The following is a 12,399-nucleotide window of genomic DNA, read 5'->3' as shown; positions in this document are numbered from 1 at the left end:
TTAAGTGAAGTAGGTGTTCCAGAGTCTCAGTTACAAAATACAAACATAATTTTGGAGGCATTTGGTGGTACTGTCTTAAAATCTCTTGGCATTGTTCCACTAAAAGTTCAGTGTAACAACGTTGAATTTACTGATAACTTCATAATTGTAGACAAAATTGTTTCTCCGTTATTAGGACTTGAGTCTTGTACTAAGTTAGATCTTATTGCACGCAAAGTAGATGCCTTGGGTAAGTTTATGACTAAGGATGAATTTATTAAGAATAATCTAGAATTATTTCAAGATCTGGGTAAGTTTAAGGATAAATGTGAAATCCAAATAAATAATGAAGCCATACCGGTCATTAACCCTCCTAGGGGTATTTGCTATTCGTGACAAATTAAAGGAAACCTTGATATCCTTAGAAAATAGAAAAATTATTTCAAAAGTTGATAAACCATCTGGTTGGGTTAATAATATCGTAATTGTTGAAAAGAAGGATGGCTCCTTAAGACTTTGTTTGGATCCTCGTGATTTAAATTTAGAAATTAAAAGACCCGCATATGTCCTTATTCCAACTCTTCAAGATATAATTGGAAACCTTAAAGGTAAAAAGTTTTTTACAGTGCTCGATTTAAAGGAAGGTTTTTGGCATGTAGAACTTACTGAAAAGTCTAGTGATCTTTGTACATTTGCTACGCACTTTGGTTGTTACAAATTTAATCGTTTGCCTTTTGGGCTTAATATGGCTCCAGAATATTTTCAAGCCATTAATGAAAGAATCTTTGGAAACTTGAAGGGTGTTCAAGTGTACATTGATGATCTCTTGATAGCTGCCGATTCCTCCGAGGAACATGATCAAATTTTAAATTCCGTGATCATAAGAGCTACTGCAAATGGAGTTAAATTTAATCCTAGCAAGGTTCAATTTAAGCAACCCTCAGTTAATTATTTTGGTCATATCTTTTCGGAGGATGGAATGTCAGTTGATCCAAACAGAATAGCAGCAATTAAAGGATTAAAAGATCCCACAAATGTAAAAGAACTGCAAAGTATTTTAGGAATGATAAATTATTTGCGACAGTTTATACCGAACTTAGCCGATATAACTTCTCCATTGCGTGAATTATTAAAACAAAAAGTTGAATTTAAATGGTTAACTGCACACTCGGTTGTGATACATAAAATTAAAAACATAATTTCTAATGCTCCAGTGTTAGCTAACTTTGATGCATTTAAAAAAATCACCATACAAGCCGATGCATCCAAAGATGGTCTGGGGCGCTGTCTTCTTCAGGATGACAAACCTATTTCATTTGCTTCTCGTAGTTTGAGTTCTAGTGAGAAAAATTATTCCCAAATAGAGAAGGAGCTTCTCGCTATTGTTTTTGCAGTAAACAAGTTTCATATCTTCATTTATGGTCGCGAAATAAAGGTAAATACTGATCACAAACCTTTGGTAACTCTAATGAATAAAAAAATTGGAGATATCGCCTCATCGCGTTTGCAAAGAATGAGAATAAAATTACTTAAATATAAAATAGTGTTAAATTTCTTGCCAGGAAAATATATGTTTATTGCCGACTTGCTTTCACGATTTTACCTAAATTTTCCAGAGAGCGAAGGTGATGATCAATGGATTTCTGAAACTGTTCATACTTTAAGCAAAAATTTAAATATTTCAGATGCTAAAAGGTTGGAATTTATACAGGCTACTGCCAATGATCCAGTTTTGTCAAAGGTAATGTTCTATATTATAAATGGCTGGCCTAAAAGTAATGAACTAATGGACGGTTCAATTAAATACTTATAAGTTTCAAGCAGAATTATCTGTCGAAGATGGCTTGTTATTTATAAACCACCGGTTAATAGGCCCGGATAAACTAAGATTCTATATTTTACGGCTTCTTCATGAACCTCATTTTGGTACTGTTAAGACCAAACAACGTGCTAGACAAATTGTATTTTGGCCAGGCATGTCAAGCAACATACAGAATATGATATCTAATTGTTATGTTTGTGAACGTTACCAAAATGCTAAACAAAGGGATTTATTGATTCCACATGAGATACCAAATATACCATTTTATAAAATAGCTTGTGATATAATGGATTATGCAGGTAATAGCTATCTTATTGTACAAGATTATTTCTCGAAATGGCTCGAGATCATTCTATTAAAAAACAAAACCTCATCAGAAATTATTAAACACCTCAAAATATTGTTCGCGACGTTTGGTATTCCCAACACAGTAATTTGTGACAATATGCCTTTTTCTTCCTTTGAATGCAAGAATTTTTCCAAAGAGTGGAATTTCCAGTTTTGCACAAGTTCTCCTAAATATCCACGCAGTAATGGTCAAGCAGAACGTGCAGTTCAAACTGCTAAACAAATGTTCAAGAAATGTTCTCACGACAATATTGATATCCACCTCGCATTATTGGAGTTTAGAAATACTCCCGTTTCGGGTATTGGTATATCGCCAAGTCAAATGCTCATGAACAGACTAACCAGAACCAAGCTTCCTATTCACACACAATTACTAAAACCCGTAATTCCTAAAGATGCACATAAAAAACTTTTAGCCAAACAGGAATATTTTAAACGAAATCACGATAAAAGTGCAAAAAATTTTAACCAAAATTTGAAAACAGGTGATAATGTTCTTATAAAAGACCAGTTTTGGGAAAAAGGACAAGTAGTTGGTAATCATTCCACTCCTAGATCTTTTAATGTAATTAATAATAAGAACAATGTTGTTAGAAGAAACTTTAGCCAACTAAAACCAACTAATACAAAATTTGAAATTAACAACTCATCAAACTGCTCAAATGATCATGATCAAACTCAAAATATGGATCGTTCTTCTGATAACACCGCTGATAATAACTTAGAAACTATTAACAATCAAACCACCTGTGAAATTGATCCTTCAAATGACCCAATTCCTGATTCTAATATTAAACAAAACAACAGTGGTCGGATTGTTAAATTACCGAATAAGTTTAAAGATTATTTTATGTAATCTCATAATAATGTTTTGTTTTAAGTTTGTTTTGATTTGTTTGTTTTAGAAAAAAAAAAAAAAAGGAAGATGTTGTATTTATATCAGGGTAGGCATCTGTCATAAGAGATTTTTAAATGTAATATTCATTATAAAATGTGTTCTAAGTATTTCTTGTAATTTTTTGTAACAAAATACAACAGTAAGAAAGGGAAATAGCAAGGGACTAAATGAAAACCGTAAGTATGTGTTTTGAAGCGCTGCTACGTGGGAATCGGCCTTAAATACTGAGCAGGTCATTTAGTTTAACATCTCGGCAATAAATTGGCGCTTAATAAACCTCAACACGTCATATAGTAAGCAAAATTATTCTTGTTTCTTAAACATATAGAGGAGTGTTACGTAAAATGATATAACGAAAAGCATTTATTGATTTACAAATCATAGATACAATCTAATAAGTTCATCACTTACAGCTGAAGGTGTTAAAATTCCTAAATCTGTAAATAAAAGCGTAATATAAGAAGGAGGAGTATAATCAACGAGTGGATGTTCTTTGCTTAAATCACCGCTACGTTTTACTGATAAATACTGCAAAATACAAAATGGCTTTACATAATTTTTTAATTTTTATGTTCACACCTACCTTATATTCGTCAGGTAAATCACCTTGATTTAATGGAAATAGCCTAGAGAACTTTACACTTTCTGTTAGTACATAAAACGGCTTGTTCATAGCCTTTGCAGACAGTGCCATTGTATAACTGCCAATCTGTAACAGCCATTTAATGTAATCTAGTAATAGTAGACCTTGTGCATTTGCGGACGTTACCTTGTTCACAATACCTCCACTTTCAACAACTGCTTCAGCACCCACCATTACAAAATCTATAGATTCCATTATGTACCCAATGGCAGCATCCGTTATCAGAGTACATTGTATTTTGTGCTCTCTCAAATCGTTGTACATCCTTTCCCTAAATATCCCAATCATATAAAATTACTAAAGGCTGATAAGGATATACAGGGTGATTCACAAGAACGATCGATGTCCATATTACCGGAACCACTGGTCAGCGTCTTTTAGGAACTACGTTAAAAATTATGCAAAGAAAGCGGTCCCTTAACAAGCTGTTGAAACAGGAAGCACAATGGAATTTTGGAAGAGAGCCAATAAGAACAAAGAGGAAAATGAAGACCTAGTCAGGTACAAAACCAGTACTAAAAATTGTTGAGCCTAACCAATAAACGATGTATTTTCAGCTTCAGGGGTTCCGTTGTTTTTGAGCGCGTTGTTGCAATGATGACTGAAAAAAATAGAGAATCTAACACAGCAGCTAGTAGAAGAAAGAGCTGAAAAAATTAGCGTCCGTTTTTGCCCTCATTACACGAGTTTTTGTTACACATATTTAACACTGCGGAGATCGAAAGAATATTGTGTGGGTCAGAAGGAATCTGATAAGGAAAACCACGAAATAAGGGAAGGGAATACCAAAGCAGTTGTTAGGGTGTTCGATGATCTAAAGTTACTCTCGGAGAAGTCTGGGTAAGAAGAATCTAGGTGAAAATGAACAAAACTTTTTCCGTTACAGTTTTTTACATCCTCATAATAATGGAACTACTGGCCTTTAAACAAAAAACTGTTTTTCGTCGATATGCAGAAGGCCATTGAGTATCCAAATAAAACAATAGTATGATTCAATTCGGTCCCGAAATATGCACAATCTTTTCCATTTAAAATAAGAAAATTGAATGTCGACTTCTTTGGAATAACGAGAGAGTTAACGGTCTTATGATCGTTACTACATGACTTCAAAGGATTGGTTTGTGATCCTATTTTAACGCCCCACCAAATCTAATTCGGATTAAAAATTGGAATCTAGGAAGAGATCTATATGGGGTATGATTTTTCATACATGAATTAATTTCAACAAATGTATCTGTTCTAAATTAAGTTAGGTCATAAAACTGAGAACACTTGAGTAGAATTTTAAAAAAACAACGAAATTTGCTGTAACACCTTGCATTTTACTTGAACTAAACATTTTGGGATATAGCATAAAGGTTTGTGAATCACCCTGTATTTTCAGACATATGGGATTAACTCAAAAAATATGTTTAGTATATTCCATATATTTTATAATTCTTATCGAATGAATTTCCAAATGCACTTGAATTTTCAAAATCTCTGAAGAAATACTATGTATTTTGGTAAGCAATAAACGCAACATAGTCAATACTTATCTATGAAATAACATCTATAAGTCATCTGTGAGGACTCAATCGTACTTAACCCTATACTTGTCCCTTTGGTATAAATATATACTCCGTTCAATAGTTATTGTCCAAGTAGGTAGCCATGGAATTTTGTTTTTATGTTTAATAAAATTAAAACTCATCAGAATCAGCTGTGAAATACAGGAATGTCTAATTTGACTATTTGAGATTAAACGTACAATGTTGTCAGTGCTTTCACACTTTGTTTGCCACTAGACCTAATATTTATTTATTTATTATTCCTCTTTTGTTCAGGGCCCTCAACAGACTTGCGCCCAATTACAGAGTGACCCGCATAAAGGCCGAAACCCATTGGCAACACGCCACGCCACGCCATGTGACGAAAATGTATGCGTATATTCATCCATTTATTTACATGTACCGCGTACACACTTGACACACGCTATGCCACGCCACGCCACGCCACGCCACCTCACGTGTGACAATTCAAAACCCTCAGATGTGACCGACGCGTGTTGGTACGTGTGAATGTTCCCCGGTCGCCTCTCCACTCCCGCGGCAATCTGTTTCGGTATTTATTTTATTTAAGAGGGGTATTCCGCGGGAATGTTGCCGATAGATGGCGAACAGAACAAGTAGAAAATCACCTAAAATGCTTTATTAAGCATGCAATTGTCTTTAACGAATGAGTAGAACGTTTTTAAATATGGTAATTAAAAAAGGAAAGTTAGGTTTAGGTATTAGAGGATTTAATACACACAAATCCATAACAAAATAACTGATAAATCGAAATTCAAAGTTAAACGACAAATGATTTTTATTTGTCCAAAAAGCGGGGATCGTTATTTTAATATACCCTCACAATAAAAACAATAATAGGGTAAACAGTCGTTCTTTTGTAGAAATACATTTCCTAAATGTTGTATTTCACTTTTTAATCCTATCTTTCACAAGATTATGTAGATAATGAAATTGCTCTTTGTCCATACGGAAATATATGGTATCGACTACGATCTGCCTCCAGCTCTCTCATTAAAACATGAAAAGCAGCATATTTTTCCCGGTTTTGGTTTATTTTGTGCACCCAGAATCTTCTTTTTTTTCTGATTCAAAACGATGGCAGCAGCAGCACATTCTTCTAAAGAACTCTCACTAGACGAACTGCTTGCGCTAGTGTAGTCCATCGCACTCAAAGTTACTACTGCCAATTTTTTAAATAAAATGACAAGCGTGTCATCACGTGGCGTGTTACAAATATGTACACAAACTATCCCACGTGAACCTATGCCACATGGCGTGGCGTGGCGTAGCGTGGCGTGGCGTGTTGCCAATGGGTTTCGGCCTTAATGCTTTTTAGAGGTGCCTCTGCAGAAGGTCTTAAGTTGTTCTATACTACTCCGGTATTTACTTTACGAATTAGGAAAACTGCAGGAAAACCTAATTCGGAGTAGTTGGCAGAATGCTCGAAACTGGTCTAAGGTAATTCCCATCTCTGTCACAGATGAAAGATTTACCTCAACCCAGGTTCGAACACCCGACCTCCGGATTTATAGTCCAACGCTCTACCACTGAACCATAAAGCCGGATATATTTGTATATCAGCGTCATGGATACGTATTAGTCAATTGTGATTTATAATTAAGAAAATATACCGAAGATCATAAACTCAGATGCGAAAATGCAAATTTTAAAAGCCTACAGACATTATAAAACAGACAGGCCAGACCTAAGGAAAGCGGAAATCTTAGCCCAGCTTAGTAACATTTGGGATGCGAGTATTTATGCATTGAACTTAACTTTCGGTCTAATTTTGGGGTTTGTACTATTCTAGGTATCAGAAAAAACCATTGAAAGAATTATCCGGATGGATACTTTTGAATTGAAACCTTTGGCCCACGACCTAAAACTGATATCATATATAAAAATTTCTCATTTCGGGAAGATTTGCAACGACTGATTTGGAATTATCACTCGAAAAATGAAAACTTTACTTTGGCTGACTTACTAAGGGACGCGCGGGAAAACTACTTTATATAACATTCTAAAATCCATGGGTTATAAATACAAACACGTAAATGGACGTAAAATTCTCTGTGAACAGAAACATGTTGTTGCATCTAAAATTACATTTTTGAGGAAATTCTTGCAATACCAAAATTCAAATGAAAATATAACATCCGTGTATTTGGAAGACTTGGATTTTTCAAATGAATCCAGCGTACTAAAATGGGTACACGATTCTGAAATTAAAAGTAATCCGTCTAAAATTAAATCAGAAGGGAAGCGTTTTACTGTTTTGTTTTGTTCCCCAAAGAATAGTAAGCTACCCGCCGGAAATAAGATTAACAGAAATGTACTAATCATCAAACAGCACAGACGAAAAACAAAAGATCCAAGGAAGAACACTCCAATGGCACCGAGGAAGCAAGAACTATACTCAAGCGCAGTTAGGTATCAATGAGGTCGTTGAGGGCATCTCGGGTACGATGGTACTGACTTATCGAGCAGTGGTTATCTTCTGGGAATCTACACCACACATCTCCCAAAGCTGATCCAGCCCCAGACTAAAGCTGCTCGAAGTTTAGACCAGCATAACAGCATTTAAATGTGGAAATGTTTCATTCATAAAGATCACCACCAGCGACCTGCTAACTAAGCATATAATTGTAAATAAGTTCATATATAACAGCCTTTTGAAATTAATAATGTTCATTAGAGCCATTTGCCTACTCAATAAAGTATGAAATGTATTGAGCAAGTTGTTTCTCATGAAATTTATACATATTAACCTATAACAAAATTACCACAAAATCCAAAACTAAATCTGGCAACTAGGTTTTGCACATTGACAGGAAATTATCATTTTGCATAAAATGGACATAACCTAATGAGTGACAGCACATATACACAGCGAATTTCATCACCCTAACATGGTTTACTACTGGGACAATAACCAGTGGTCGAAGTGAGGCGGTATGCGGCGGTATGGCATACCGATAGATTTTTGGTTTTTGTGAAACATACCGGTAATAAATTTATCCACATAGGCATAACGGATAAAGTTTTTTCATGATAATATACGCATACATACAATACTAAGATTTTATCAGTTCAGCCATACCGGTAAAAAATATTTGCCACTTCGACCACTGACAATAACTATTGAACGGAGTATACTTTACATGACACAAAAACAGTTTGATTATGTTTATTGCATTTCAAAATGAGGAAAAGTAATAAATATTACTAATGCATCTATTGTCCCATTTTATAATACCCCACATTATTTTATACCCACAATGACTTATAACTCTTCGTCATTCTGGGGTAAACTATATCAGTAAATAACTTCGCATACTTATACACTGTGTCCAAGATCAGAATGTCTATCATGGGGATCTCCAAAACCATTTTCAATACAACTTTTTTCAAAACAAGTTTAACGTTAGTGATACATCACAGGGCTGAATAACTGTTTAATTGCGTAACTTTTCTCTAATTTGATCAGCGTTGTATCTTCTATGACTCCAGAGATGCCCATGATAGACATCCTTATTTTGAACGCAGTGTATAAGTGGCACTTACCCACTATCATCAGGCGCAGACATGGTAACGAATACCTCAAAGTATTTATTTTGTTGAGCTGCTTCTATTAAAGTATGGAGCACAACTCTGGACCTTGAATGTGTTAAAATTCTCTACGAACCAAAATTATACATACAATAACAGCTTTAATAATTTACCTACACAGCCATCAATAATGAATTGCGAAGCCAGCTTCTTGATTTTATCCCTAGATGCATTTAATTTATTTAAGAACAAGTTTCCTCTGTCCAACATAACATTCTGACATTGAGCAAAAGTCTATAAAACAATATTTCTCTCTTCAAATTGATATTTCTTTAAGTACTACTTACATTGCTATCGTTAATGGATAATGTGATAAACCTCCTGAATAATTCGCAACTAGATGTTATGGCCGCAGAAGGGTAATTAGTGTTTTTTGTTATTTCCATACCACGTTTTAGATCTTCTACCAGACCTTGTACGGTACCAGCTGCACATAAAATCAAACAAAAGTAGTAATTTGCTCACCTAAACGTAAAGAAATGAATAGGATTATATTATTCTATCCATATTCAGTGTGTATATGTCGTAGTCTTTTAGTGAAATCCGTCATTTCACGAAACGCCTAGTCCGAGGCCTAGTCATTTAGTGAAACGCTGAAAATTTGTACGTGTGGGGTAATTTCCCTTCCCCTTCTAGATCGATAAGGATACCATTTATCGATCTCTAATGGGAAGGGAATCCAATCGCTTGGTCCTGGAAAGTAAACTGTTCCACAGTTTCATATATAAATGACTGGGCGTTTTGTGAAATGACGGATTTCACTAAAAGACTACGACATATATAAACGAAACTACACTTACCTCTGTAACTTTGGCAGAATTGACATGACATTTTGGAGGGTGATATTATGAGTAAAAAACGGATCAAATAGTATTTTCCTGTCCATACAATTTACATTTAGATACACCCTCTTATTTTTTTTTCATTTTTGGATTCTACAGGCAATTTGTCCTTACAACAAAATTTGAAGGCCACGGGGTGCGCCTTCAACATATAGGCTCCCTATAGCAAAAAATTCCGGGACGAACACACAGACGCAAACAATGGCACGTTTTTTTTTAAATTTTTATTACGAGTAGGTATATTAATTTGTTTATAACAATTACCGTTCAACCTGACATTGTTTCTTCACAAAAGCAAATGGCCATCACGATAACGAGACTGTGTGAGACAAAGATAGTCCTCCAACTCATTTTTTAAGTCTGTTTTATTCTATGCATAAGTTCCAATGAACGCTACTATAACAACACCATAATGATTGGAGTGGATGACTGCGGCTCCTAAGCTTAAACGAACGTGGTAGTTCTAATAATACATCCTTTTTTTTTTGCAGGAAATGTTGTTCCCAAATTTGATTATTAAAGATTAGCAGAAATTGACTATACAGGGTGGTGACTTGCGTAACGCATCATAGGGATTTCAATGTAAAATTCATAAAATGCGATTATTGGCTCCCCAAACTATTTTAGAGTAAAAATGTATTAAGGTTTTTTGTAGGAAAAAATTTTTTACGTCAATCAACCCTATTAGTTTTCAATTTTTTGCATAATAAAGACGGAAAATTGGAAAATAAAACCCCCATCTTTTTCAATAATCTGCGATCCCATGGAATTTTCTAAAACAAAAAGATATCCAGTTATCAATTAGCAGCAGTTCGAAATGGCTTTTATGATCGACTTGGTTACTGTATTGCAGTTAATGGTGACTTATTCAGACATTTATTGTAAATTGTTATATTAGGAAACCGTTTTTAGTAATTTGGTCTTTCTTTATGTTGAATTCGCTGTTCTAAATATAATACTTTTTGATAGAATTTGATTTGTTTTATAGCGGACATTCCATGGCATGACGGATATTGGCGTAGTTTTTGTATTATAAAATTCCATGGCATCACAGATTATTGAAAAAGATGGGGGTTTTATTTTCCAATTTTCCGTCTTTATTATGCAAAAAATTGAAAACTAATAGGGTTGATTGACGTAAAAAATTTTTTCCTACAAAAAACCTTAATACATTTTTGCTCTAAAATAATTTGGGGAGCCAATAATCGCATGTTATGAATTTTACATTGAAATCCCTATGATGCGTTACGCAAGTCACCACCCTGTATACCGGTTTTACTTATTTACATTACCCTTTAATTAGTACTATATTAAGAAAATTATGTGACGCTGTCATCCGATGAAATTGTTGGGTGGGTGCGCATGCGCAGTGCCAACTTACTTATTATATGAAAGCATTTAATTTTAATTTTTAAAGCATCATTGACATGAAGGGTAAGGGAAGTGGGCGAGTAGAAATTGAATGCTAAATTGTGATTCTTTATAAGTATTATCGTAGAAAATTAAGTTAATTCCCAGGCAGCACTTCTTCTAACTGCCTACGTCTTAACGCCTAGGGTTAAACTAACTCACTAGCTCGGTTATATGGCGAAAGAAACTATTTGAGCTGCTCTTTGCAAATAACTTGTTTTGCTACTGAATTTTCGTAACCACCGAATTACATTATAAACGCCCTTGTATTAACAAGTACTATGGATGATCATCAATTACTAAACCTCCGTGCATTTATGATGTAATAAACGCGATTCAGACTAACAACCTAGAGCCCTTAATCCTACCCACCTAAAAGGCATTCTTCTTAAGAACTCAGCTGTTTTCGAATTTGGCTCGAAAGACAATTAACTTTAATTTTCTACGAGTAATTACTTATCAAAGATCACAATTTAAAATTAAAATTAAGTTAATTGTCTTTCAAGCCAATTCAAAACAGCTTTGAGTTCTTAAGAAAAATGCCTTTCAGGTATGGCAGGATTAAGGGCTCTAGTGTTAGTCTGAATCGCGTATTACATTCATAAATGCACGGAGGTTTAGTAACTGATGATATCCATAGTACTTGTTAAAACAGGGAGTTTCACAATGTAATTCGGGGTTACGAAAATTCAGTACAAAACAAGTATTTGCAAAGAGCAGCTCAAATAGTTTCTTTCCGCATATAACCAGTTAGTGAGTTAGTTAACCGCTAGACGTAGACGTAGGCAGTAGAAGAAATTGCTGCCACGGGAAGCGAGAAGCCGTTTTGTGTGTTAGAGTTTCACGTGTAAAAGTCAGTAACTACTGTGCAACGTGCGTTTCGGTTGAAATTTAGTAAGGACCCACCAAGTGGCAGCTCCTCCTTGACTTGGATATGGTTAAACGCCCACAAACCGATACGACTATGGGCGTCGCTTTTCGTGGATTGCTTCCTCCGATGTGGAATTGAAATTGGTTTTCTAGGTGTACTTTGCACGGACCGGTCACAGAATTCGTGGGCTATGTTCCGCCGTGGAAATATTCAGGTATCTCGTTCTCTCCTTGAACGTGCTGTCAAAAACTTCTTCAGCGCTTGGTGGCGTTAATATCCTACTCTAGGTATGATCTTCGTTCTCCCAAAATCACGCTGGTGAATGATTTATCTTAAAACGTGCAACACACTCTGCGATTATGACTGGCGGAAATTCGGCGTCTGAGGCTGCCCGTGAACGAAAACCATCTCTCAATGACTCATT

The 12,399-nt window shown here is 35.0% G+C and overlaps 1 protein-coding gene across 1 annotated transcript; it reads right to left on the bottom strand.

The window, feature by feature from the left end:
• Positions 1–3,395: 3,395 nt before the first annotated feature.
• LOC116182851 (translation initiation factor eIF-2B subunit alpha-like) lies at positions 3,396–9,900 on the bottom strand. Its single transcript, XM_031503401.1, has 7 exons — positions 9,653–9,900; positions 9,140–9,279; positions 8,970–9,086; positions 8,808–8,920; positions 3,817–3,961; positions 3,631–3,756; positions 3,396–3,575 (listed from the first exon to the last, which is right to left on the bottom strand). The coding sequence occupies exons 1-7, from the start codon at positions 9,681–9,683 to the stop codon at positions 3,426–3,428; spliced, it is 822 nt and encodes a 273-aa protein (XP_031359261.1). The 5' UTR covers positions 9,684–9,900; the 3' UTR covers positions 3,396–3,425.
• Between the last annotated feature and the right edge of the window lie 2,499 nt (positions 9,901–12,399).

Source organism: Photinus pyralis, unplaced genomic scaffold (assembly GCF_008802855.1).
Source record: "Photinus pyralis isolate 1611_PpyrPB1 unplaced genomic scaffold, Ppyr1.3 Ppyr1.4_unclustered_Scaffold7805, whole genome shotgun sequence".
Taxonomy (NCBI): Eukaryota; Metazoa; Arthropoda; class Insecta; order Coleoptera; family Lampyridae; genus Photinus; species Photinus pyralis.
The sequence above is the reverse complement of the archived record's forward strand: the minus strand, read 5'-3'. Positions and strand labels throughout refer to the sequence as shown.